The sequence below is a fragment of the Priceomyces carsonii genome, assembly GCF_900007245.1.
Source record: "Priceomyces carsonii strain CBS4050 genome assembly, scaffold: Debaryomyces_carsonii_scaffold_1, whole genome shotgun sequence".
Lineage (NCBI taxonomy): Eukaryota > Fungi > Ascomycota > Pichiomycetes > Serinales > Debaryomycetaceae > Priceomyces > Priceomyces carsonii.
In genome coordinates, this window is record NW_026946674.1 from 167,083 (window position 1) to 193,652 (window position 26,570).

The 26,570-nt window shown below is 36.8% G+C and overlaps 15 protein-coding genes across 15 annotated transcripts, besides 1 other annotated feature; 6 read left to right on the forward strand and 9 right to left on the reverse strand.

The window, feature by feature from the left end:
• Nucleotides 1-174: 174 nt before the first annotated feature.
• On the reverse strand, nucleotides 175-3,144 carry PRCAT00000090001 (pheromone-regulated protein; the record flags this gene model as incomplete). Its single annotated transcript, XM_062956833.1, has 1 exon — nucleotides 175-3,144. The coding sequence occupies one exon, from the start codon at nucleotides 3,142-3,144 to the stop codon at nucleotides 175-177; it is 2,970 nt and encodes a 989-aa protein (XP_062806944.1).
• A 544-nt stretch (nucleotides 3,145-3,688) lies between these two features.
• Nucleotides 3,689-4,996, reverse strand: PRCAT00000091001 (uncharacterized protein; the record flags this gene model as incomplete). The annotated part of the gene is made up of 1 exon (XM_062956844.1): nucleotides 3,689-4,996. One exon carries the CDS (start codon nucleotides 4,994-4,996, stop codon nucleotides 3,689-3,691), a length of 1,308 nt encoding a protein of 435 aa, XP_062806945.1.
• Nucleotides 4,997-5,108: 112 nt separating this feature from the next.
• IFM1 (translation initiation factor 2) lies at nucleotides 5,109-7,409 on the reverse strand (the record flags this gene model as incomplete). The annotated part of the gene is made up of 1 exon (XM_062956856.1): nucleotides 5,109-7,409. The coding sequence occupies one exon, from the start codon at nucleotides 7,407-7,409 to the stop codon at nucleotides 5,109-5,111; it is 2,301 nt and encodes a 766-aa protein (XP_062806946.1).
• A 175-nt stretch (nucleotides 7,410-7,584) lies between these two features.
• DBF4 (protein serine/threonine kinase activating protein) lies at nucleotides 7,585-9,204 on the reverse strand (the record flags this gene model as incomplete). The annotated part of the gene is made up of 1 exon (XM_062956867.1): nucleotides 7,585-9,204. The coding sequence occupies one exon, from the start codon at nucleotides 9,202-9,204 to the stop codon at nucleotides 7,585-7,587; it is 1,620 nt and encodes a 539-aa protein (XP_062806947.1).
• Nucleotides 9,205-9,713: 509 nt separating this feature from the next.
• Nucleotides 9,714-10,178, forward strand: PRCAT00000094001 (uncharacterized protein; the record flags this gene model as incomplete). The annotated part of the gene is made up of 1 exon (XM_062956878.1): nucleotides 9,714-10,178. The coding sequence occupies one exon, from the start codon at nucleotides 9,714-9,716 to the stop codon at nucleotides 10,176-10,178; it is 465 nt and encodes a 154-aa protein (XP_062806948.1).
• Nucleotides 10,179-10,438: 260 nt separating this feature from the next.
• CDC34 (SCF E2 ubiquitin-protein ligase catalytic subunit) lies at nucleotides 10,439-11,164 on the reverse strand (the record flags this gene model as incomplete). The annotated part of the gene is made up of 1 exon (XM_062956889.1): nucleotides 10,439-11,164. One exon carries the CDS (start codon nucleotides 11,162-11,164, stop codon nucleotides 10,439-10,441), a length of 726 nt encoding a protein of 241 aa, XP_062806949.1.
• Nucleotides 11,165-11,527: 363 nt separating this feature from the next.
• PRCAT00000096001 (uncharacterized protein) lies at nucleotides 11,528-14,233 on the forward strand (the record flags this gene model as incomplete). Its single annotated transcript, XM_062956900.1, has 1 exon — nucleotides 11,528-14,233. The coding sequence occupies one exon, from the start codon at nucleotides 11,528-11,530 to the stop codon at nucleotides 14,231-14,233; it is 2,706 nt and encodes a 901-aa protein (XP_062806950.1).
• Nucleotides 14,234-14,394: 161 nt separating this feature from the next.
• On the reverse strand, nucleotides 14,395-15,951 carry PRCAT00000097001 (uncharacterized protein; the record flags this gene model as incomplete). Its single annotated transcript, XM_062956911.1, has 1 exon — nucleotides 14,395-15,951. The coding sequence occupies one exon, from the start codon at nucleotides 15,949-15,951 to the stop codon at nucleotides 14,395-14,397; it is 1,557 nt and encodes a 518-aa protein (XP_062806951.1).
• An 818-nt stretch (nucleotides 15,952-16,769) lies between these two features.
• PRCAT00000098001 (uncharacterized protein) lies at nucleotides 16,770-18,494 on the reverse strand (the record flags this gene model as incomplete). Its single annotated transcript, XM_062956922.1, has 1 exon — nucleotides 16,770-18,494. One exon carries the CDS (start codon nucleotides 18,492-18,494, stop codon nucleotides 16,770-16,772), a length of 1,725 nt encoding a protein of 574 aa, XP_062806952.1.
• Nucleotides 18,495-18,646: 152 nt separating this feature from the next.
• On the forward strand, nucleotides 18,647-20,908 carry SEC34 (Golgi transport complex subunit; the record flags this gene model as incomplete). The annotated part of the gene is made up of 1 exon (XM_062956933.1): nucleotides 18,647-20,908. One exon carries the CDS (start codon nucleotides 18,647-18,649, stop codon nucleotides 20,906-20,908), a length of 2,262 nt encoding a protein of 753 aa, XP_062806953.1.
• Nucleotides 20,909-20,942: 34 nt separating this feature from the next.
• On the reverse strand, nucleotides 20,943-21,152 carry PRCAT00000100001 (TFIIH complex subunit; the record flags this gene model as incomplete). The annotated part of the gene is made up of 1 exon (XM_062956944.1): nucleotides 20,943-21,152. One exon carries the CDS (start codon nucleotides 21,150-21,152, stop codon nucleotides 20,943-20,945), a length of 210 nt encoding a protein of 69 aa, XP_062806954.1.
• Nucleotides 21,153-21,315: 163 nt separating this feature from the next.
• Nucleotides 21,316-24,099, forward strand: VPS41 (Vps41p; the record flags this gene model as incomplete). The annotated part of the gene is made up of 1 exon (XM_062956955.1): nucleotides 21,316-24,099. One exon carries the CDS (start codon nucleotides 21,316-21,318, stop codon nucleotides 24,097-24,099), a length of 2,784 nt encoding a protein of 927 aa, XP_062806955.1.
• Nucleotides 24,100-24,206: 107 nt separating this feature from the next.
• PRCAT00000102001 (uncharacterized protein) lies at nucleotides 24,207-25,235 on the forward strand (the record flags this gene model as incomplete). The annotated part of the gene is made up of 1 exon (XM_062950789.1): nucleotides 24,207-25,235. One exon carries the CDS (start codon nucleotides 24,207-24,209, stop codon nucleotides 25,233-25,235), a length of 1,029 nt encoding a protein of 342 aa, XP_062806956.1.
• Nucleotides 25,236-25,242: 7 nt separating this feature from the next.
• Nucleotides 25,243-25,935, reverse strand: PRCAT00000103001 (uncharacterized protein; the record flags this gene model as incomplete). Its single annotated transcript, XM_062950800.1, has 1 exon — nucleotides 25,243-25,935. One exon carries the CDS (start codon nucleotides 25,933-25,935, stop codon nucleotides 25,243-25,245), a length of 693 nt encoding a protein of 230 aa, XP_062806957.1.
• A 170-nt stretch (nucleotides 25,936-26,105) lies between these two features.
• Nucleotides 26,106-26,177: a sequence feature (Short protein (PRCAT00000104001, CUM62552.1) was converted to a misc_feature.).
• An 89-nt stretch (nucleotides 26,178-26,266) lies between these two features.
• On the forward strand, nucleotides 26,267-26,467 carry PET100 (Pet100p; the record flags this gene model as incomplete). The annotated part of the gene is made up of 1 exon (XM_062950811.1): nucleotides 26,267-26,467. One exon carries the CDS (start codon nucleotides 26,267-26,269, stop codon nucleotides 26,465-26,467), a length of 201 nt encoding a protein of 66 aa, XP_062806958.1.
• Between the last annotated feature and the right edge of the window lie 103 nt (nucleotides 26,468-26,570).

Here is a 26,570-nt window from a genome sequence, read left to right on the forward strand (position 1 = left end):
GACAATCCAAATGCTTAACACATAGATTGGGTTGACGTCACGAATGGATATCTTAATTGAAAACTTCTTATAATGTTATTTTTAATTAAATGTTTTCTACTTAAACTTAACCTTTTCGGTTATTTCCTCGTACTTTTATTTTTGTCTTATTTATATGAATATCTATTTTCAAATCTATAAAGTGAAAAGTCCTGTTCTCTTTTTTCCAAACGGGTACACCACAAGAGCTGCCGCAAATAATCCGACACTAATACCGATAGATACTTCTACCATACTAACACCAAATGATAAAGACAAGGAATCGCTTCCACTATCCGAAGATGAAGTGGAATTTGCTTGAGTGATCTTGTTGGCAGACTTCACTCCAGATAATAATGTACTATGCGACGCTATACCAGAGGGAACTTGAACGAAAATCGCAGGTAACATGGCACTCACGGCCATTCCCTTAAAAATTCTTGAATACATGTTTCCTAGAATACCAACAATAAAAGCACCAATACAGGCAGTAAACTCAGTAACTTCACTAAAATATTTGCCTGCAAAATATGTTCCAACGTACCCAGTGCAGGATATTATAATCATAATCGGTAATTGAGAAAACGACGCCTGATTTATGAGTCCTAAAATGATTGAAAACATGGGAACAAACAAGATCTTAAACTTATCATTAATCTTATGCTCACATGTCAAATTCGTATCATGAACATGCCCCACCCAACCGAATAATGCGGCGCCTAAAGTGATCCCAAAACCTAAGAAAAGTGAATAAATTATTGCGTAAAACATTCTAACAGAACCAGCTACCAAATTTCTCGATTGCAACTCCAATGACCCGCAAAGGATAATATAACCTGGTAAAATTAACGCAAGGGCTCCTTGGGCTAAAGCAGAGAAGCAAAATGTTTTTCCACCGTTAATAGATCCTATACCTCTAGAGATAAATGATACGACAATCGAGGAGCTCACTTCGAAGACTGAAGAGTACAAGTTCGATATCGACGAAACAAAGTATTGAAGGTAACCAACACACAATCCAATTCCAAATACTACGGGAACATCATACCATCCACCAGAGAAAGCAAAGGGACAAACCAGCGCTGATCCAAGACCATAAAATAGAACGCACAACCATGGCGGATATTTGTTTTTGTCCTTCAAAAGCTGCTCTAGTTTTTGAGCCGCTTCCTCCACTCCAATTAAATCATGTATAACATCTTTGTAGATTTTGTGAGTGAAACTAAGTTTCGATAGGTTCAAGCCCTGTGCACACCTCACTAGATGAACTTCAGAAGTTCTAGTGGCAACATCACCAAACGAAATTATCATACAGCCAGGAAAATATATGAATTGACCATCAATTTCTAAGACTCTACTCGTCATTACCATATACTCTTCCAATCTATGAGTTGGGGCACCGAATAACATAAGGGCTTTGCACATTCTAATAATAAATCTCTGTCTTTGTAAGATATCTGCAATGTGAACGGTAATACGTAATCTCTGTTCTGCTTCTCTTCTATGTTGTTTGAGCTTTTTTGAGAATTTCGAAGGTGCCGGAACACTAGTGCCACTAGCTTTCTTAGGCCCCTTAGGACGTGCATTTTGAAAGGATGGCAACGCAGAAGCATCCATCTCATAGTTATTATCATCTCCATCATCACTACTATTATCAATATTCTTTGGATTCAAATGTTCTTCGCTGTTTCTTGAGCTTGAAGCTTTATTTCTATGATGGCCTAACTTGCTTGCCATATTAGCAACCAGCTTCGGGCCCTTCTTGAGACCACTTTTGAGCTCCGTGAAGTCAAAAGTACTAGTTCCTTTCTTATTATAAAGGTTATCATCGAAATCATAATCGGCCAATGTAGCCCCATCACTCATAGCAAGGCTAGATGATGATTTTATCTCCTGAGGGTTTTGATACAACTTTAGTAAAGAAGAAAGAACACCAGCATGAACCTTCTTAGGGGGCACAATACCTTCATGTGCTTCATCGAGTAAAAATTCGTCTTTCAAAGAATCGTCCGACTCGCCTCTCACATAGTAATCGGGGTTTGGGGCATAGAAAGTTTTATTTTTATCCTCATTATTGTTCTCCTTATTTCCAGTATTTTCTTGCTCTTTGTCCAACAAGTGAGCATCAGAGTCATTTTTTGAACTGTCTTCATAATCTGACACATCAGGAGTTGTGTTAGTCAAGCTATCAGCTCCTGGTATGTGAGCAGATATTAACTTTTTGGCTTCAGAATTCAATGAGTTAAAGTCGATTTTCTTCATTTCTATAGCTTCACCATCATTATCACTTAACCCGATATTCTTTTCTTCATCTTCTGCGCCTTCATTAGATCTTTGAGATGCGCCAGGTGCTAGACCACCGCCACTCATGCTTTGTCCACCAGCATTAAGAACCCGTCCTAAAAAGGTATCTGAGTTAGACATCTCATGGTCATCAAGTTGCCTGTCCGAGTTTGGATGTGCATGGTCACTCAAAGACATTTTTCTCAATATACTTTTGAGGCCCTTCACTCGTTCACCTGATCCAGATGAAGACGAAGATTTTCTCCTTTGATCTGTTATGTCCATTTCATTTTTGGCGGGTGGTGATGGCCCTTTCGACGGGGAAGATGCTTTTGAAGACAGAGACTTCTTAGACGAAGAAGACTTCGACGATTTCTTAGATGCTTTTGAGGAGGCTGACCGCGCATCATTATCATCATCGTCAGAGGAATCAGGAACATGGGATGGGAAGGTTTGAGCAGGGACTGCGTCCAGATCGACATCACTTTCTTCATCGGAAATATCTGGTGACTTTATATCACTTGGCTTAATTCTAAAGTCTGGCAAATCAGCTCGCTCGCTGTTGGGTAGAGAGATATCTGACGCAGATGAATTATTGGTATTTGATGATGTATTGCTTATTATTGACAGTCTAGCTCCACACAGATCCGGAAACCTCACTGATTTGGGCTGGCGAAGCTTTTTTCCTGCCTTTGACAAGTTGACTGTTGATGAGGTTTTAGCATTTTGCTTTCTATAATTGCTTAAATTCACAGCAGGTAGCTGTATGTGCGACTGAAACCCACCAGACTCATCCTCAGAGCTAGAAGAGCTGTCCCGATGGTGAAAATGGCCACTTGACATCTAAAATATCTGTTACGTGTACTTTTAATAACTTGCAACTTGATATTAATATTGTTATGGAAATCAAAAACACCTTTATCATTTACTTCAAATTCGTCTTTACTGTGAGATGTTAGAAATTAGGTTAGGTCCGATGATATCCTGTCTCATCCGGAATGTCTAGTATACAGTACATATTCGATTTACTTATCGCTAAGAATAGAAAAAACCCTTCAATTAGTGTAGCGCAGCAACAAGGAACGCGCGACATAACGCATGCACAGCAGTGGATTGTAAGAGCTCGAATAAACGGGGGATTTACTTTGAGATTACGTTTCACCTTATCCTGGGTGCCCCTAAGACGCAAGGTTCGTAGCAAAAAGTGATCTGATTGGTACGATCTTAAATCCTGGGTATACCAATTCCAAGATCTATCTTTACAAAACCTATACTATGTTGTAAGAAGGCAAGCTTTTTATTACATCCCGCGCATACTATACGCGCATCTACAAATGACCCTAACGAATTAGAAGGAACACTAATAAAGTACATACATATTTGGTCCCTAAACGGAATCTTCCCATTGAACACCGCACCATTCTTCGATATAAGCTACGTTGTTCTCGTCAAAATAGTCGTCTGGAATGAAATCCTCAACGTCCGTGCATACAATAATAGTGCCCCAAGCCATGCCAGCTAAAATGTCAGCCATAGTCACATCTTTGTCGCTTGATTCTAAATCCATAATAGCTTTGGGCATAAGCTGCAATTCGAATTGTCGCTTGGAAGAAGGGTTGTATGAAGGAGGCGCAATATTGATGTCCTGCGATGAGACGAATTTCGATGCAACAGAGTCTTTCCCACTATAGAGGAGCGGTCTACCACCAAGATCGTATCTTAATACCTGACCCGGATTGTGTTTAACTACATCGGTAAATGCCTGAAAATATTTATCATTCAATGCATTCGCCATTTTTGCTGTCAGAGGGTGCAAGTCTGATGAAATCGCATTCGACTTTCTTGAGCTACCTGATTTCTCAGGTTCGACTTCTGAGTTGATTAAGTGCTTATACTTTTCAATTTCTTTGTCAACGACATTTTTTTTTAAAGTCTCTTTTTCAACATATAGGAAGTACCCAGGATAAGATGGAATATTGCCTTCCTTTTCCTCCGAGGGAGCTCTTTTGGTCTTCTCGTTGCCATCCAAATGAGCTGATATCTCTGCGTAGGAAGGTTTTATCTCATTTATTTTTTCCTTCTGAGGTCCCTCACTTGGTGTCACAGATGCATTATTTGACCCTGAAATGAAAGGACTCTCGCTTGCAGTGCTCTTGAAAGGGTTCTCACTTGCAGAACTACCAAAAGGATTCTGAGTCGAACCGGAACCTGAAAACAAGTCTTTGCTAACATCAAATGAAATTTTCTTTTTGTTCTCCAAATTTAATATTTCATCCAACTCATTTTTCTTGACATTTTCCTGTTGCCCCTTAATTATCTCCATCTTTTTGGGATCCTTGCTTATTCCTCGTATGCATTTTATAGTTCCTTTCTTCTTGGAACACCTTGAAGTATTCCGGCAGCCAAATATGTACAAAACCCTATCATATAGCTTGTCATCCAAGGGCGCAAATGCCTGAAGCAAGAGGGCCATACGATCACCACAGTTATCACAACTTAATTGAGAATTCTTAGGACGTGACTTGGGATGTAACCATACCGGCTTGAATCCCATAAATGAATCCTCGAACGTTGGTAAATCAGCACTCGAATCTTCGCTTATTTTATCATCGACAAATCCTAAAAAGACGTTGGATTTCTTGCCCTTGTCGAAAATTTCTTCTTCGCCAGAAGAATAGTCTTCATCTGAACTCATATTCTGAATTAACTGAACTTTATCATATTTTGAGAGATAAAGTGCAAATTTTGATGCTGTAATTTGGTTATGAACGCGGGTTTTTCCTATTTACACTATTTACTATGTACAATCAAAGATACCTGGGATGACTAATTTCTTCGAAAACTTCTATCTTGTCACCACTTTCAAATTTGTCCCAGTTCTCTAGCGACAACCCACATTCTGAGCCTTTGTTAGCTTCAGATATATCCGTCTTTACATGCTTTAATGATGATAATATTCCTGTATATATTACCTCTTCTCCCCGAATCACTTTCACCTTTGAAGACCTTTTTATGATACCTGAGGCAACTTTGCAACCTGCAATTTTAATTTTGGACTTGTTTTTTGCAGATATGTAAAAGATATCCTTTATTTGGACTTCTCCTAAAACCTTTGTTTCTATAATAGGCTTTAAATGAGATGAGAGTTCATTCGTTACGTCCTCAATCAAATGGTAGATAACGTTGTGACTTTTGACCGTAACTCCTTCTTTGTCTGCTTTCTTTAAAATTTGCAGAGGAGTTTTGATATTGAAGCATAATATCAGAGCGTCTAGCGCCTTCGCCAAGTCAATATCAGATTCAGATGGAGGGCCTGTACTATGAGAAACCACATGCGACTTTACTTCATCAAAGTCGAGGCCATCGATGCTCTCTTTAATTGCCTCGGCGGAGCCGAAAACGTCTGCTTTGATCATGTAGTTCACTTGTTCCGTTTCATTTTTCTCTGATTCATCTTCAAGAGATTTAGTCTCAATCCCGGCCATCTTAAGTTCATTGAGCTTTTCTTGTCTTTTAGATTCTTCGATTATTTCTTGCGTCTTTTGATTGATATTTTCAATATCCCTTGTGGCTTGAATACTCCTGTGATTAGTAATTCTATGTTCAACAACCTTTCTAGCGGTTTTTTCATTTTTTGCAAGTAATATTTGATCGCCACTTTCTGGTAGCTCCTTCCATCCCCAAATTTGAGCAGCTATAGATGGACCACAAGACTTGATGAGTTTGCCATTTTCATCCTTCATTCCTCTTACTTTACAATAGGTTTTACCAGCAACCAAGAAATCACCGACTTTTACAGTCCCACGACGAACAAGCACAGTTGCAGCATTTCCTGTTCCCTTTTCTACTTGTGATTCAATCACCCACCCTTCGCTTTGAACACCGGAAAATTCTGCCTTGAAGTCTTCTAGTTCACTAAGAGTGATAACTGCTTCTTCCAATTTATCCATGTTAAGGCCAGTCTTACCAGACACTCTTACTGTCTGAACTTCTCCTCCATAGTCCTCAATATCAATCCCATGTCGAGATAAATCTGCTAGTACTTTATCAACATTGATTCCTGATTTATCGCATTTATTAATGGCGACTATTAGCGGGACTCCTGATCTCTTGGCGTGCTTGATTGCTTCAATTGTTTGAGGCATTACTGAATCATCGGCAGCAACGACTAAAATGATAATATCGGTAATTATAGCACCCCTTTCCCTCATCTTTAAAAAAGCAGCATGTCCTGGTGTGTCTAAAAATGTTATCTTTTTCTTCGATATTGGCGTAATGACTGAAAATGCTCCAATGTGTTGGGTGATTCCACCAAATTCCTTTTCCACTATTGAGGACTTCCTCAAGTTGTCCAAGATTGTGGTCTTTCCATGGTCAACATGACCCATTATTGCAACCACTGGTGGTCTCTCCTTAAGTAAATCAGGCTTAATCGGCTCCGGAAACAAATCATCTTCGTTACCTTCATCAATAGTTACGACATTAAAGTTGAATTCCTCTGCTATCAAAGAAGCATTTTCTTTGTCTAAAATATAGTTATGTCTTATGTGTTCAAAACCCAAATCATCTAGCTTTTTGAATGCCTCAGCCAATGGGACATGCATTATAGTAGCCAAATTTGAGACGCTAATAAATGAGGGAATTCGAATATCAATCCTTGGACGATCCTTCTTTAAAGACTCTTTCTTCGTCGCAGAAGCTTGATTCCTTTTAGGATTGAATCTTGAATTAGAGTTGGGTAGAGTTTTTTCTTTTTGTCTTAGCCTCTCTTTGACTTGTAAATATTGATTATGTCTCTTAATATTAGTATCTTTTTCTTTTTCAGATTTTCTAAGGTTGTCTCTCTGGGCACCTATATCTCCAATTGTCTTTGACTTAAATGATTTCATTCCGTTCTGAGAATACTTCTTAGCAAATCTATTCGTCTTTAATGAAGTCTTTGGCCCTGAAGAAATTTCCACATTGGAGTCAACTGCTTTGTTCTTGTTAGTTATTCTCGAACCAGCATCTGGAACACGAGGTAAGCTTTTCAAAAAGTCAGAATAGTAGCGTCTTGCATTTTTCTTGAAGCAAAGACTTGCTATTCTTAAAGCTGAATAGTTGATCATACTCTGTACGTATTACTAAATTTATTCAAAGCTTAGATAAATTTTCACAATATGCGACAAGAAAAAAAAAAGTAGTTCAAAAAGAGAATCATTTAAGTACTGAACTACAGAAACTCTAATGACTAATATGTAGTGGACAATATGCAATAGAACAATACGTAAAGAAATTAACTACTCAGGCGTATTTATAGTCGCCGTTCGATGAAACGAAACCCATAGACTTAGTTTCACTCAAAGTTTCAATTAATATATCGATATCTTTGAAGTTTCGATCATCACAAGCAAAATTACGATGGCGATTCGAGCTTATATGATCTTCAAAGTTATCATACTTGACCCGACAATTCTCGCAATATCCTGGTCTGAGATCTCTTTCCTTTTCAGAATCAATGCTCTTCTGTTGCTGTTTTTTCATTATAATTCTTCTTTTTAGGTTATTAAGGTTTTTAGAGGGAACTTGAGAAATTGTTGGCCCGAGACCATTGCCCTGAATGGCATTGCTATTGAGATTCGAGTCAACTGAGAAATTATTAGCATTTGATGCTCCATTATATCCTGAAGCGGCGAGGTCAAAGTATTTTGAATTTAGAGGTTGCACACAAGATGAATTTCTTAGCAATGGAACCTGATCTCTTAACGTTATATTAGTAGGATTGTTAGAAGCGCCAATTTTCTGTTTAATGATAGGATCATTTTGGTCTGAGGTCTTGGTAATCCCATCATCACCATTATTATCTTTTGTATTAAAATTACTATTCTGACAATTCGCATCAGATTGTTGTATCACTGTGCTCTCATCGTCGTTATCTCTATCGGTACTTGTACTCGTACCATTTATGCCAGTCCCACTGAATGGGGTTCCTTCTTTAATATCATTTATGATCTCATTAGTAGCCTTTTTTAGAAGTTGTCTATACTCTTTTGTTGCTTGAAACTTCTGTGCTCGGCGAGCTTTTTTTCGTTCACTGTTTTCAGATGTATCGGGAATAAAAGGACATTTGCCGTCCAATGTTAAACTCAATACTGGAACGGAATCCTCGCTCCATTCTCTTATTGCAATGGGCCTCACTTTTTGTGAAAGGTCATACGAGTATAGATAGTTTTTAGTAAAATAATGGAAGTCATCTCTCTTCGCCGTTGGATCACGGTCGGTTGTACCAAATATCTTTTCTTCTTTCAATAAATTGTACAAATTAGCATCATTGGAAGTCGAACCATTTCCTTTGCTCGTTGCAACATTTTGATCCAGAACCCCTAAATTCTTCAAGAATCTGAATACCTTATCATAATCCCATACTTTTGTCTTTAAACTAATAGCATTAGAAAAGATATCGTTCGAAGAATATTGCTTACTTGCTTTAAATGGTCTGCGGCTAATGATAATAGTTACATTTGAGTCATAAAATGAAGAAATCGTGCAACCGACCTGTTTCAAGGCCTTTGCCGCCTTTTTATATTCACTATGCTGAGATGGATCGTGCTCCTCTACTCCTTCAAAATACACAACAGACTCCTTCATTATTTTTCTCCACGACTGTTGCCAGTTGTACAACTCCAAACCAGCTAGTCTAGATGATTTCGAAGACTGCTGGTTTGCGTTTTTTGTGGCTTCTAAGGAAGGCTTACCATGGATCTGCAAGCTAACAGCCAGATTAGAATGTTTTGTGAGTTTTTGTTTTTTCAAAACTGGCGACGGTACATTATTGTTCGTCTCTTTCAAAGGAAGTCGAGTCGATGTACTCTGTTGTGAAGCCATAATTTGGTTCTTCTTTTTCCTAGTACTTATTGAATCCATATTTCCATCCTATTTAACTTCTAAAATGCAATTGGTGTATGTTGAATCAGAGATTAAAAAAGTAAACAATGCAATGCCAAAAAAAAAATAAAAATTTAAGTAGCTCGCTTACAAAATTAATTGCTCTCTTCGTAACTTTTCACCAAAGTATCTCTCAATCGCTTCAGCTGAAAGAAAGAGCCTCTTTATTGGTATTGAGTTAGACGCTGATATGTGATATTTTTATTTTATTCAGATATCGGTTATTAGTTAACGCGTACTACACATTAAAAGTATCACAAAACGACTCAATGTAAAATGTAGTGAGCGTGCTTTCGGCTTAAGATTTTGAAGGATTATATACTGGTGTATCAAACGTATGTCACTGAGATAAGTAGTGGATACTGGTTCCTTATTGTGTTCCTTATTGTTTGAAAGGTTTTTTTGAAACTCAAGTCTTTTATTCTCGAGCTCCAAAAATTGTCAAAAGACAAGGTGTGTTTTAAAAATATCCTTTGTATCATACAATAATGCTTAAAGCGAAGCAAATATCAGAAATACTATCACAAACCTTGCTGCCGATAGATCAAGAAATAGAATCTACATCAAACTCACCTCTTGCGGTCTCATTATTATCAAGCGAGGGTTTACCTTTGGATACTATAATAAATACTGAGCTTCTCCCAGAACACAACATAGTAAATTTATCTATTGATTCACTCAAGATATATTCTTTAATAGCCATAAATCAACTTGAAGAACTGATTGAGAAAACAAAAGACTCACTTGATGACTGGCAGGTTCTCGAATTAGACAAAAATATTAGTTGCATAGTCCAGAGAGTGTTATATTCAGACTCTAAAGCAGAGGGTGACAATCTTTATGCAATTTTATTCTACAGTAAATTGTTTCCCAAACCAGTTGCTAAGTTAAAGTTAGATAATTTAACTAAAGCTTTGAGCGAAGGGTTGCGAGGTTACCATAAGACTGAGTAAGGCATAAGACTGATAAGAATTTTGACTACACTGGTTCATTTCGGACCATCTAATCAGCTGGCTATATATTAAAATAATATTAAATGAAAATAGAATATGAGTAATTCCAATAGGAACTATCTCATGTATGTATTATGGAAAAAAGAACTAATGCATAATAAAAGGAGATGATGGAGTCTATATTTCCTGCAAAAACTCGTTCATAGATTCGTACTTAGTGAACACATTCTCAATAGATGTTAAATCTTGCTTGAAAAAGTTCATTTTCCTACTAAATCTACGTCATCATCCTCTTCCTCTTCTTCCTCGTCGTCATCATTATCTTCCATATCATCCATTAAGCTCTCTTCATCAAAGCTTTCTTCTTCTTCACTATCATACCAGAAGTCTTCATCAACAGGATCTTGTTCTATGTCTTTACCAGGAAGATTACCATTAGAATATGCAAATAATTCGGATTCAGGAGTGATGAAATCTTCTGGTATGTCGGCTTTGGATCTTTCAACTTCCTGCAAGACCTTCTTTTTGTACGCTTCAGGATTTTTTCTTAATTCGACGGAAGCGTCAATATTAGCAGGAGATGAAACGTTTGGATCCTCCAACAACGAAATGATGGAAATCAAAACAGATTCCACAGTCTGTGCGGGAGTCCAAGTCTCGCTATCGGGTTCTTCTGATGTAGGATCACCACCTTGATGTAATATTGAAATACATAAGCGCCCATCTCTGTAGACATTCGGGTGGTAGATGGCAGGCGTAAATCTGAAGGTTGGAGGGGAAAAAGGAAAATCGCTGGGAAATCTCATTTGACCTTTGAAATAGCCCCCATGGTACATAGAGTCTTTGTTCAATACCATTATTCCAATATTCCAAAGGAAGATGTTGTCATCATCTAACTCAATATGAAAAGATGGAATCCCCTTTTTAGGGTCAGTCAAGTCCTTAAATTGTCGCTGTAAGATGGCTGCCGCTGACTTTGAACTCATCTTGGAAGGCCGGGTATAGTTCGTGTGGATATCCTTAGTTTACTTATAATTAAGACAAAGGTTAAATAATTAGTTGTACCTAATTCAGAAGAAATGGGATATATATAATCAAAATAACCGCTATCATCGTAGCGATTATTAACCGAAAAAGAAATATGTGTAATAACGACACAGAGAAATAACCTGCAAATTCATTGAAACAACAAAAAAATATTACAGCATAAATGCAGGTTAGCACAAAACCCAAATAATATGAGATTACGTTGCTAAAAAGGACGTCGATTTGATTGGAAGATCTAGAGCAAGTACATAAAATTACCACAACTAAGTGAATTTCTCTGGGTCGATAGGAATATAGTAACAATGGATTTTGAAGAGCAATTGGAAAAGGCTGAGAGACTTGACTCGCCTTCCTTAGTCGGGTCGTCTCTCAGATCTGCAGACGATTCACCCCATAATAATTATATTCATCCAGAAAAATATAAGGCAGCTAAAAAAGGCAAGCCAAAGACAGGAAATTCGAGTCTAAGCCATTTAACAGCTTCTTTAGATGATCTAATGACTGAAGGTGCTCTATTGGGCTCGGAAGAAGGCTTTGAGAACTATTTGGATGATCAAGGAAATGTTAAAAAGAATGCTATCTACCAACAAAAGCAAGACGCGAAAAAAAGGAAAGAGGAAAGTAAGCTTTTTGAATCTAAAGGAAAGTATACATCCTCGTCTGATATTGACGCTGCGAAAATCCCAACGGATAATCTTGCTTCAGCTAGAAAGGACTTTTCTGATGATGAATCTGAAGAAGAAATGGACAGTGGTGAAATTGGGAGTAGAAGGCATAAATCCCCTTCTCAAAAAAAGGATAGTGCCCCGGCTGCTAAGAATTCCATATATGGTCATTCTGATTTTTCAACCCCTAATTTATCGGAATATCAACTTGCCCATGATATTAAAGACCATAATGACTTTCTTAACAATGTACAAACCCGCGACCCACACCTCTTGCCTAAGTCAACTGAGAGAGAGAGAATTACTAAAAAGGATTCTTTTCCGACGAAACCACTTCCAACCTTTGCTGTTCCTGATGGTCGTGAATCAGGTGGTAGTGGTTTGAACTTTGCTGAGAGCATGCACACGCCATATTTCCATACTGAGCCCCAAGAAGAATCCAGATCAAGATCTAGGTCAAGATCTGCTGTTTCTTCTCATGCTGATAGGTCAAGATCTTCGTCAGCCAGACCTCATTTGGCTCGTGGAGATTCCTACAAGAATACCAATATTGACGAACCATCTAAATATGAGTTACCGCCAGAGTTTGCTGCTTCTACCCAAGATTTGAAAGAGGAGGATGAAGATAATGACAGATTACCAAGACAGGCTAGGCCAACAATGGGTGAGTCCATCGCGGCTGCAGAACGTGAAAGATCGGAATCTGTTACAACTGATCCTTCATTGGTTACAACTGGCGATTACACAAATTTCGATGTAGACAGGCCAAAACCCTCATATGACCCAATTAACTGTTCATCAAGATCTCAATCTTCAACCAATTACCTAAGATCAATTTCTCGTTCTCGGTCAAGACAACCCGAGCCAAGGGAAGATGAGAAAAATGATGCTGATACAACTGAATTGGCAAAAGAAGGTGCTCTCCTTACAGATGATCCGTATTCTGGTATCGATCGGTTGGACACAATGGTTGAAGAAGTTCTTCATTTAAAGGAGGGAGATTCTGAAGAGAATCACAATTCTGATAAGTCCAAAAATCCTAAGAAAGTAGATGAAAAAGATTCACATCAAGTAAAAAACTCCGAGGAACCTACTGATGCCTTAAAGAATGTAGAAATTCCTGTTTCCGACGTCCCAATTGAGATCTCTAAAAATTTAGTATCTGCTGGCCCCGAAGAGTTGGCAGATTTGACAGCTAACACTTCGGATTTGAAGACGGTAAAAGAGGACGAAGAAGAAAATTACTCGAATCCGAAATCTTTTAATCATGAGGTGCTGAAAGGGAAAGCTCACAACGAATATGAAAATGCTAATGATACGAATGTACCTGAAAAAGAGTTGAATAATCTGGGTTTCCTAGACTCGGAAGAAAAGCCAGCTCGAGATGTATCTAAGGAACATCATTCCTTTTTGGAATCCAACGATATCGAAAAGGATGGTGATATTGCTGATGGACTGCCGCCGTTGGCTGATATCCATTCAGAGCGCAACGTGAAAAACTTGAGTGATCATGATACTCCCGAAGATGAGAAGATAGAAACTTTGAAGAAGGAAGATCTCCCTTTGGATTCAAGGGAAAATGAAAACGCTTCAAAATCAATTGCAAATGTCGATAATGAGAGCAATCAAGTTACTCCAACCATTAACCATGATGAAAGCAATGCTGAAACAAATGAGGAACAAGGTAACGCGGAAAATTACAGTAGCGCAACTCTTGCCTCTGAAGACAAGCAATCTGAAGAAAATGAACTAGAGAATTTGAAACAAGACCATGAATCTGTTCAAAGTGAAGTCAGCAAAACTGAAGATTCTCAGGACATTGAGCGAAGGGATGACTTGGCTGAAGCTGATCAATATCATAAAAAGGATAAGTCTGAAACTATTGAAGAGGATGGCGGGGTCATTAGCAAGGAAGAAAAGTTATCTGATACCATTAACGAATCAAAATCAAAGTCTGATATTACTACTTTAGAAACGGCTCCTAAAGATCGGTCTAAGAGCATGGAGGACGAAGATGATTTAGATGCCATTGACGTTTCTCCTGAAGATATACGGAAGCATTTAGAATCACAGCCAGTGTTTATATATACATCATTGGCTGGTGGTATGCAGATAATGAATAAAACAAATCGCTTAACAACTATTCTAAATGCTAATGGCATAAAATTCAGTTATCGAGATTTGGGTACTGACGAAGAAGCGAAGAAGATTTGGAGGCGTCAAAATAATGGGAAGACACTTCCAGGTGTAGTAAGAGGCGATGATTTAATTGGCAATTGGCAAGAAATTGATGAAGCTAATGAAGAATATAAACTACAAGAGCTTATTTATGAAACTCTTTAGAAGAGAACTATATTTTTTTGGATTCCTTTATGATTTTATTTTATGTAGTGATCAATATATACTTTACATAATGAGCAATTTTTTATAATCATTGCATAGTAGCTCAACCCATGCATAAGCGCTCTCTTGCGTCTGTAAGTAACTTTTCTCAGAGCCATTCATTAGCTTAAAGAGACGAAAACACCATCTTGATGACACATGGTTAATTGAACTGATTTTTGGGGAGGGTATGGTCTGTCATCCTTAGAAACTAAGTTAGGAAACATTTGTACCAACCTTGTGATAACATAGCTTGCCTCTGTCAAGGCAAACTGTTGCCCCAAGCAGATTCTAGGTCCACCATTGAAGGGAACATAAGCCCATCCTAGTCTCTTAATATCAGCCCATCTTTCTGGTCTGAACTCTAACGCATCCTTTCCATAATATTCCTCAAGTCTGTGAGTACAGTACACCGAATAGGCAACAGTTGTACCTTTACCTACGTAAACAGGAGATTGCTCATCTGGCCCACCGCCTCTAGGTAATGTAGTCGTTTTAGTGGCAACCCTAAAGTTTATTGGCACAGAAGGGTATAATCTGAGAGCTTCATTTAAAACAAACTTTAAATATTCGCATTTTTTCATTGATTCGAAGGTTATCGCTTCGATATCGACATTATCACCTGATCCAAAGTGATCATAAATTTCTTCTTTCAACTTTTCCCAAATTCTTGGATTCCTAGCCAATTCAAAAAAGGTGAATGACAACAAGCCAGCAGTGGTATCTCTTCCAGCCAATAATATATTCAATAATTGATCCTGCAACACTTTGGCATTCCTCGTTTGTTTGACCAACTCATATAAAAAGATATATCCATCCTTCGACTTTTTATCCAATTCATCTTGCGAAGTGTTCAAAGCCTTGTCCACATAGTATTTGCAAAACTTGTGAACCTTTGCATTATTACTCCTGAATTCTTTGTTGTTAATAAGGAAGTATAGAAACTGAGAATAAGCTCTAGAACTCAAGTACTGCTGCGATACATTGAATGATTCAGCAAAAGCTACTTTCCCATCAAAATCTAAGGGTGCTGGTAAGCCAATCTTTTCGTCATATAACGAATGAACTGATTCACCAAACAAAAATTCTGTGGCAGTGTCAACAGTCAATTTAAAGAATAAGTCTTGGATATTAATGGTATCGCCTTCTGCTAATTTGATATGTTTAGCGAAAACTTGTAAGTGTGGCTCAAGGGACTTAACATGAGCAACCTGTTCCCTGGCGAATTGAGGTCTAAGCATGGCTCTTGAATGTTTCCAGCCCTCACCATCTAAAGTAAATATACCATCCCCTAACAATGGCTTGAAATGTGCGTGCCTCGTCCCGAGAGCGAAGTCATTGAATTGAGTTGCTAATACAGCCTTAATGTTTTCGGGATCATTGGTTACTACGACCCTTACTGAAGCCAAACGCAAATACAAAGTGTCCTTACCTGCTGTATCGAAAATCTCTTTGATATAATCAACCATGCGACCTTCCGACTTTTTCTTCAATATCTGACGTAACTGAGGAATACAAAAATATGGAGTGTCTAGTTTCGTGGCTTCTTTACATCCATGCTTTTTGACAAAACTTTGATACTCAATAAACGAAACAAGAAAATAAACCACGGCTGCCGCCGTTAATATAACATACCATTTGGAAGCAAATGGTAATATTTTGTCCAATATCTCACTCATTTTCTTATAATTCTTTCAGAGAAACCATAAAACTATCGACTGTAGGTGAATGACAGTTATTCAAATAGGTTTCAGCTAGAGTTCCATGTGAATTATGTTCCTGCATGTCCCCACCCTCATCTCAAATCATTAAATGCATTCCCCGCTGTTTGAAAACATCCACGAAATCAGTGACGTTGGATGCATGCGCCAAGTAAGTCCGATGGGGCCGTAGAACATAAAGTCCTTCGCTGATATTTGAATAATAGTTCTATTACTCTTAAAGAAACTGTACGTATGTATCTCAAGGGTCTTTGGATAAAACGATTTCTTCCTTATAATACAATATCTGCGCGCTTCGGCGGGAATGATGTATTATCCGGCATATGTAAGAGAAGTATGCAAGTGACGGAGATATAATAAGGGAAGCGAAGCGTAGCTCTAACGTGATCGGACTTCAAGTGCGGACACAGGAACGAGTTTTGTTTAATCCTATAAGCACATACGTATTATGTTTGTCAACTTATAACAGACGTGTATCGCAGAAACGTGGAGCTTTTGACATGTGAAAACCTTTTGAGGCAATGTTAAAAAACTAATGTGTTTTGAGCACGAACCCTAAACACTAAATCACAAGATATGAAGCAGTCATATGAGAAAAGAACTTAGCTTTTAGAAGCAAAAAGCTGTCTATTCGAATTAGTGTTAAAGAAGACAGGTTTCGAACACAGAAGCCTTGTAGTTGAAGCTTCTGCATAATCAATTGTCACAAATCGAGCGGAGTAATTCTAATTTTTGGCCAATAGATTACCGTAATGTGCATAAGAAGTTCCATGAGTTTATGGATGCTGAGGTCGAAGCGAAGTCCGCTCAATGTATTCTTTTCTACATGTCTCGTCTTCAAACGATATATCCAAATCGTCCTCAGATGAGTCTGCTTCAGCGCTTAATGTATGCATTTCTTGCGTACTAAGTTTTTTCGTTTTCAGATCGTTTGGTATTTTGTGTTGCGTTTTATTCTTGTACTCATTAAATGATTTTTGGTTCTTTTTCCATTTCTGAATTTTGGAAGAGTGCATCTCGGGAGAAGTCTCCAAAGATTTAGATGACTTCAAACTCAATTCATAGAGCTCCTTTAAATCTTGAGATTTCTTGTGTCTTTTATCCTGACCTGAAGCTTGAGCTATTGGATTGAATCCTAGCTTATTTAAAGTTGATGGTGTAAAGGCTCGCGTGACACACTCCGACTCCTTTGGAGCAGTACTCTTCACCAATCCTAACTTTCTGACCGTTGAATTTCCAGAAAGCAGAGAAAGCTGCTTTTCCAATAGCTTATTGCAAGCTTGGTCCTTAAGCTTCCTTCTTTTCTGCTGCAAATTCTGAAGAATACTTGGACTGTGATATTTCGATCTATCAATTGGTATACCATCCAGAGTATAAACTTTTGAATCCTCATTAATTGTTTTGAAATCTATAAATCCACCCTTACCATCTTTATTTAGATACATTGACTGTTTCTTTTGACCCCGACGTGGTGACTTCATTTGAACACTGCCACTAAGTTCCATTCGTGAACTCTGCTGTTTCCTATACCTCATTTCCAAATGATAGACGCACATCAGAGACTTGCTTGTATTAATGGGCTTATTACACTTTATATTACTCAGATTCATGGCTGAACAATACCCAAAATGCTTAATAGAGCCTATTTCAAGGATAGAGTCTAAGTCATCACATATTCGTAGATTAAAACCTTTGTAAGGCGGTGTGAATTTATTGATCTGCGGATTCAAAATAGCCACCAAATCACCCTCTTTAAGTTTCCAGTTTTTCTCAAATGCTTTACCAAAAAACATTACATCCACTGTTTGGGAAAAGTTTCCAACCGATACCTTCAAAAACTTTTTTCCATCTTTTCCTTGCTTGGGATCTGACTTGTGCACAATGAAACCCAAGAATGCCCAATTTTCATAATCTGGATCGTCATATCGTGGCGGAGAAACTTTTGCCAATAATTTCTCCACCTTAAGTAATCTTACATGCTTTAACAAGCTTTTTAAGGCCTCTTCTTTCAAGTATCTCTTCCTCAAATGCTCATGACAGAGATCATCAAATTCTTCGACGTCTATATCTGCTCTTCGTGGTTTATCTTTGAATTCGAATACTCTATTTTCGAAATCAATTTTTTCACGATCGCCTTTGTAAGAATCGTATAGATGGCTTATAAAGTTAGAATTTTTGACAACGTCTGCTTTCCAAGAGTTTGATGGCTTCTTCGATTGAACGTTGGTGGTTGTTTCAGGAATGCTCCTGTTATGTCCTTGAATCGGTGAAGATGGTATCTTAGTAGCTGGTTTCTCGATTTTCTTCTGCGGTGAGTTAAGAACCTGCCTTCTTGTTTGTTGTTCATGCTGCCGTTTCTTGTACTCTTTGTCGGCCCTCTTTTTCTCCAAAAGCTGTTTCAATTTTATCTCATACTCTTTTTGCAAGTCTTTCAACTCATCTGATGAGTTGTCTGTGAGCTCGTCAAGTGAGTTGTGATCTTCATACCTCGGGTCTTCCATTTATTGCAATTGCATACCTTTTTATGGGTATGACAAGACAGCTGAATATACGCGTAAATCTGACTCTAGAGCAGAAAATTAAAAATTGCGAATGTCAATGAAGAATTAAAGATCTTCGATTATCAATCGAACCTCACTTTTCCAGAATAAACATGGCTAGAGTGAGAAGTAAATCACTTGTGAAAAAAATTGCAGCTGATATTCCCTCATATCAAAATGAAAGGCAGGATGAAACTAAAAATGCAGAACAGGTAAAATATAAGATTGTAAGATCCAAATCAATGACATCTTGTGGGATCCCAAAGAGACATGTAATAGAGAGGACATATCCATTGAGTAAGAGCGAGTTTGAGACGCTTTGGATGGAGCATATAAGTGATTTTAATGTCGGAATGGTCTTGTCTGAAGAATCTATCGACAATATAGAATTATTGAAGAATAATGATTTATTGACTTTTAAAGAAAATTGTGAAAGAAATAAAGACAAAATTGAACTGCTTGTGAGGGATACAGACATTGTTCTCGAATCTTTGGGACGCTTGCTCTCGTCCTACGAAAAAATTTGGAATGAGACTTACGAGTTTGATTCGGAATCTACTAAGTTAATAGAGCTTCAACAAAGTTATAGTTCGAAAGCACAAGACATAGAATCCTATTTGAAAAACTATGAGAACTTGGATTTCATAACAAAAAATTTATCCGCTCCTGGAATAAAACTCGTAAGGAGGCCCCTTTTTCAAGAAATCTTACGAAGATTGGGAGAATCCATACAATTTGTTGATGCTCATGAGGATTTCAAGGACATTGATTTTTACAAAATTAAATTTAGGCAGTGTATGACAAGGTCCTTGACGTTAATTAAAGATTACTTATTGAATGAGTTGAGAAACTTGAATGCTCTGATTAATGCCAAGTTAAGCAAAAACGTCTCGCTCGAGCTCTTATCTTATAGTGGATTCAGTACTTATTTGGAAGGTTCGAATTTCAACAGTTTAATTAACGAAATAATTAGTAGATCATTAAATCATAAGGAATACATCGGTTTAGTCAACGATGTGTTGAATGCATATTTCAAAATGAGAATAAATTTGACTAGAAGTTACAATTTATTATCAAATAACATAGATCTCGTTCAATTTTGCCAGGACAAGATTTCGTTTGCTAAGAAGTTAATAGAAAGAGAATTTAACTTATATAAAAAGCTATTCGGCAATGGTGAGTTACCGAAATTTGTCAGCGATAGGTTTTACGAATTTTCTAAAAACCTACTAGATCCCTTTTATGATGTTTTAAGAGAAAATATATTGAAGGAAACAAATATCTCAAAATTGTGTCAGTTGACAACTTTGCTTCAAAAGTACTATGAATTTGAGGAAAACGAAAATGAAATTGACTTTGGCGACTTGTTTCATCCTATTTTGGACGATGCTCAGTCAAGGTTGATTTTTAGAGTTCAAAACTACGTCGACGGAAAGCTAAAAAATTACAAACCAAGTTTGGTGGATTTAAAGATTAGTAACAAGAGGAAATCTGATACGAGTGTCGATCTGCTTGACGTAGACTACCCCGAGAACTTATTTAAAGATGTCTATTTGCCATTGGGAAAAGCGCTTACACTACTTTCAAATATCTATGAATTGATAAATTCGGTGGTATTTGATGATTTAGCTCATTATATCGTTCATTCATGCATATTGTTGTTGAAGAACGAGTTCTACAAACTATCAATGGCTCACCTTGGTCCTATTGATACCAAGCTAAATTATTTGAAGCAGCTTATCATTTTAAAAGCTCAGTTGAATAACTTTGATATACAGTACGTAAGAAATGATTATTCAATTGATTTTTTGAGTGGATTTAACGATATTTGGAATGATATTAGAAATGGTCACGTATCGTTTAATAACAATGGCCTTATTGAACTTGCTAAAAAGTCAGTACCTAAGTTAATAACAAATATGATTGATGCTAATTATGAGATTGAATTTGAATTAAACAATGCTATCAATGATTTAATTTCGAGTTGTATTAACATTATATGTGAGCCAATTTTAGTGAACAGCGCAGCTTCGCATCCATTAGAAACCAATGCTGCTTTCAAAAATAGCTTGAAGGAAAGGTTTCCGGAATTTGTGAAAAAAATTCAACTTTATATCGAAGATCCTAATATTAGGAAGTTTCTTTCTAATAACTTGATAAATTTGATAGTAATCAGTTACGATAACTTTCGCATAACCTTGGATCACAAATACAATCAGAGCGATTCTGATTTGAATGAACTTTCCGAAATTATGGAGACGGATGAATTGATAAGGTTTTTGGAAGATTTAAATGAATCATTACAAGACACTGAACCAGAACCTCCTCAATTTAATGAAGAAATGTTAAAAGATTTAGTTATAGAAAACCCATAATTAAGTAGGCTTTTGCTTTAGTATTACGATACTCTCATTTCAACTCAAAAGGATCGTAAATATTTTTAGATAGTAGCCTATTTAATTCAGTTTTGACACCTTGAACTTGATCCTGCTTTATGAGCAAATGAGTTTCGTCTAATTCATCCAAAACTATTCCAGGTGTCTTCGAGTCAATTTGCATAATAAGTGCCTTAATGGAAGGATCACATTGTACCAAGATACCCTTTGTGGCAGTAGGCATCCTTCGTGTTTAAGTTCTCTTCTTGCGTTCCGCTGAAGTTGGACCTTTTTTTTTTGGGATTACAGGTAACTTATTATAAATGTTATAATATGCAGGAGATATATGAAAGTCACTTCTGTTTAACATTTGCGTATTTTGAGTACATGCCATTTGCAGTGAAAGTATGGTGAAAATACCACATAAGGAACTCGAGGATCAACAACATCAGGAAGATGTTGAGAGTGATACAGACAGACGCACCATTGATACAGAGCATTCGATAGATGGTACTGAAGAAGACGACGAAGAAACCTCACCGCCAATATTCAAGTATACAAGGTTGACTCAGATTCCTGCCACTTTCTTTCAAAAGGACCATATATCAATGTGTAACTTTCATGAGTCAGTGTTTCTTTTTGCGACCCACTCAGGTGTAATTCATATTACTGATATATATTTCGCTCCGATAAGAACATTTAAGGCCCATAGAGCTTCAGTGCTATCGCTTTATACCGATGGGAAATTTTTTGCCAGCGGTTCAATGGATGGCACAGTAGTAATTGGCTCAATTTATGATGAGAAGGATATAATAGCTTATGACTTTAAGAGACCCGTACATTCTGTGGTTCTTGACCCAAACTACCCAAAAAGCAGGTCTTTTTTCAGTGGAGGGATGAATGGTAAAGTAATATATTCGAGTAAAAATTGGTTGGGACAAAAGACAGATGTTGTGATTGATGAAGGAGAGGGCCCCGTTGTCTCAATTCATTTCATAGATGATTTATTAATCTGGATGAATGATAGAGGGATAACTATTTATCATTTTTCATCAAGAAAGACCATGGCAGTAATTGATAAACCTCAAGATTCACCCAGAGGTGACTTATATTGGCCAAAAGTGAGTTTTCCCGAAACAGACAGGATACTAGTTGGTTGGGGCAACTATGTTTGGTCTCTAAGGATATCTATTAAAACAGATGATCACTCTAGTAGGATTATTCCGTCAACGGCCACAATTTCATTTAGATCAGTCCAAGAAAAGGAAATTCAAGTAGAGCATGTATTTAAACTAGACTTCTTAGTATCTGGCATTTTGAGCTTCAGAGATGATTTGTGGATGCTCCTTTCGTATGAACCACCATCGAAAAATGTCGAAGGAAAATTAGCTTTCCACTGTCCTGATCTCAAGTTGATAAATTCTTCAACGGGTGAAGTTGTCTTCGAAGAAGAAATAGGGTTGAGAAATATTGATAATTTAGGACTTAATGACTACATGTTGGGTTGCCATTTAGATAGTACGTCAAGGCACTTTATTTTAAGTGCTACAGATGGTGTGGTGGTTGAGGAGCTCCAATTAATCGATAGAGTGAATTGGTACATCGAGAGAGAAAGGTATCTTGATGCTTGGGAGATTAGTGAGCACTTACTTTCACCAATCAAACGATTAAACATTGGTATTCAGTATGTTGATTCGTTATTAAAAGACGATAAATGGGATGAGGCTAAGCAATTTCTTGAAAGTCTTCTTTATGTCAATCCTGACGAAATTAGTGATTTTGAGACAAAAAGTAGATACTCGATGGATTCGACTGTTAATGATGAAAAAGAGACATACATTAAGGAAAAAATTTCGCAATGGGATACCTGGGCCAACATATTTATCGATACAAGGCATTTCAAAGAGATTACAGAAATTCTACCTTCATCTCCTAGATTAAATGTGCCGAAAAAGATTTACAATAGTATATTGGTATACTGGTTACATGAGGACCAAGATTTATTTTGTCAATTGATTGATACTTGGAACACCTCACTCTACGATTTGCAAGCAATGCAAACAAAATTGGAGGAGCAAATAGAAACTGCTCCGGATAACGTTAAGATCGAAAGATGTCTTTCCGATTTATATGTCAAGTCATTTAGGCCAGAGAAAGCTGTACCTCACCTTATACACTTAAAAGATCCAAACATAACTCAATTCTTAGCCAGACACCATTTGCTAATTAATTTTCTCGATGATTTACCTAATATTGTTACTTTCAGGTTTTCTGACTCAGAAATGTCCACTTTGCCGATACAAGATATTGGTAGTAAGCTCGGCGATATCATCGATGTGTTAGTTGATCATCGGCATGAAATTCTTCCAAAGGATATATTATCTTTATTCTTTCGAAATCATCAAGATTTTATCTGCTATTTTTACTTAGAAAAGTTGGCGCTGGTTGATGAATATCTCACGCAGCCACTTGGTAATGAAAGAATCGAGCTTTATGCTTTGTTCAATAGAAAGTCTCTACTGCCGTTCCTTGCTAAAAACAGTAATTATAATATTGATGAGGCGATATCGCTTTGCGAGAGAAACGATTTTACCGAAGAATTAGTATACTTATTAGGAAAAATTGGAGAAAATCGAAGGGCCCTTACATTAATTATAAATAAGCTAGATGATCCAGATATGGCAATCGAATTCGCTAAACGGCAAAATGACAAGGAAGCGTGGAATAGTCTCCTTGATTTCTCTATGACAAAACCTGCGTTTATTAAAGCTTTATTGGAATGTGCCGATGAACAATCTAACTCATTTTATGATCCTATATCGATCTTGGAGAGAATGCCAGAAAATATAGATATAGAGGGATTCAAAAACACGGTCATAAAGTTCTCAAATAAAAACGAATTGACTCTTCTACTCAACCAACTAATATTAAGGATTATACTTGAACAATCAAGTGTACTATCGAAGTCATACAAATTTGAAAAGTTGAGAGGATTTGAAGTCTCTATAGACTCATTACGTCAAAATGATCTTGTCGAAAAATATCAATCAATACTAATCATCGAAGATAAACAAGAGAAAATAAATTATGAACTAGAATCTCTTCTCAATAAGAATTATAGCCCGAAATCTTATTCAAGAATGAAGTACAAGATTCGACATTTTGAGTTTATAAAAAAATTATTCAAATAGCTTAGATGCAAAAATTTATAAATCTTGCCAATTTCGCAACCATATTTAGCGACTACTCTCTATTTGTAAACTTTCTGTATTTTGGTCCTACAAAGAACCAGCAAAATATGGGACCAAATCAAGTCGATATTGCTGGCAAGTCTTATGAAGACTACTCTATTGATAGGTCAGTACACCAGCGGCCTGTCGTCGGATTGAATGAACCTCAATTTTTGATTTCAAAAAATGAGCGGGAAAGGCTGACTGAGAATGAGGTTCGTCTAAGGCTGCTTTCCCATCATAAATCCACTTCGGTATCTATCAAGCCAATACGTAATAGTCGAGCCGATAGATTCAAATCGAAATTACCTTTCATTTCAAAATTATTAAGTCGATCAAATGAATACAAACAAAGTAATGTTTCTATGAATGATCATACAAAGGTTGAATGGAAGAATGGTTGCAAGCAAACAACTACGAAGTCTCCAGATAATGAAAGGCATCAAATAAACATTGAATCAATGACTAGAGAATCAGCGATTGTTGGCAAAGTCAAAGGTTATTCGAAGTCATTTCCTGATGAAAAGACACCCTTTAATAAAATGGAGGAGTTGACTGACACTGGAAGACACTTCAAATCAGGAGGTATTGGTCATGAATTTTCAACAAGACAAGAACGTCGTACACCACAACGTTTGCCTGGAATTTTGAATTTCAATGTTGTCTCTCAAAATTCGATAGTTGATGAAAATGAATGTCCGCAAAAAATGCAACTGAAAAACGTAAGATGGTGGAAAAGCAGTACAGGTAAACTAAAATCCAGAATACTGGCTGTCGAAAAGGATACTCAACGTACAAAAGCAAGTTATTATGAAATACCCATAAACATATTTGGAAAAAAAGGAAATTTCGAGAATATTAAATCAAGCGATACGATTAAAGGAGACGAAATAGACAGTGGGTCAGAAAACAAAATGGATATATCTCAAGATTTCAGTAGACGACTTGAGCTGGCCATTATAAAACCTCGAAAAATATACGAAGAAAAAGACAAACATATGATTTATTATGTGAGAAATGACTCTAAACCAGTTGAAACTACTAAGAGTACCAAGTCAAACGGATTTCGATACAACCTATTTCGAAAAGAAGACTAAGAAAAAGTCAGTTTGAGAAAGGGTTCAATTTGCTAAATAAGCTTCCGGTATTTCTCCAAAGAAAATCTGTCGCAATATTGTTCGCCTTACCAAACTTATCACATTTAGTGAAGGCCATTGCATTCGTGATGGATAATGTAATTGCTATTATAATCAAAAGTAAGTATAAGAATTCAAATTTCAAGATTGCGACTATCCCCAAAACAACCCACAATAAAGGTTGGATGTAAAGCAAAGACCAAAATACCTTGGAGTCTATAGGGTTAATATATCTATTAGGATCAGCTGTTTCGAAAATCCAAACGTTCTCAAAGTCACTTTTGTTGCTTTCTACCATATTAGTTTCATTCCACCATCTTAATCCTACTAGTAATCTGCCAGCAATGTTCTTTAAATTCCAAAAATCAGCAGAAATGAGCAAAATTATTATGATAAAATGGAGAATGAATCTACTATTCTTAGTTATCATTCCAATAAATAGCCCTCCAAATATATAAACAAATATTGATGATAGCCTGAAAAATATGTAAAATAGAAGGGCAACTGGATGTGAGGATTCTTTCAACCTTTTTGCCAAAGTCCATTCATTAGGGTTTAATGCATAAGAGCCTGCTTGATTGGGAGTCTGAGTTTGAGCACCCGAGGGTCCTGAGCCATCAGGAGACACAATATCAGGCTCAATGGCCGTATAATTGTTCATTATAACTAGCAAATAACCTCAAAACTGTAATATTTATGATTATAATCTGAAAATGAATTTATTGATTTTATTTATCGGGTTCGCATGATCAGAGAAGATACAGAAAAAAAAACGCAAACTATATTATTCTTCTCTTTTGAAAGGAAAAACAATTACAGAAATTAAGGAGAATGTCGTCTTACTATCGTAAATTTATTGGTGGTATAACAAGGACCCAATTGGAGACAGCTAAGGTATGTTAAAAAGATTTTTGAAACCTCAAAGATTTAGCCTTGAAAACTAACGTAATGATTAAAAGTTTGGATTTTATTTGTTAACTCCTGTGTGTGTTATGTACTATGTAGGGTTGGATACTGATAGAAAATTCAATATACCAGGTTTTTGGCCCGACCCTAGCTCTACGAATCAAGTGCCAAAGGAACCGTATGAAATACAAGCAGAGATTGCCAGAATCAAAAGAGAGAGAAAAGAAAAGAGAGAGAGACTTGAGGCACGAGCCAACGAGCTTGGCATTAATATTGATGACAAATGAAGCTAATTAAGCTGAATAAAAAACATATCTTATGAATAACTTGTATATACCAATTTGTATTCGTTACCTATTACTTTTTCTTTATAAGCAATATATTATACTT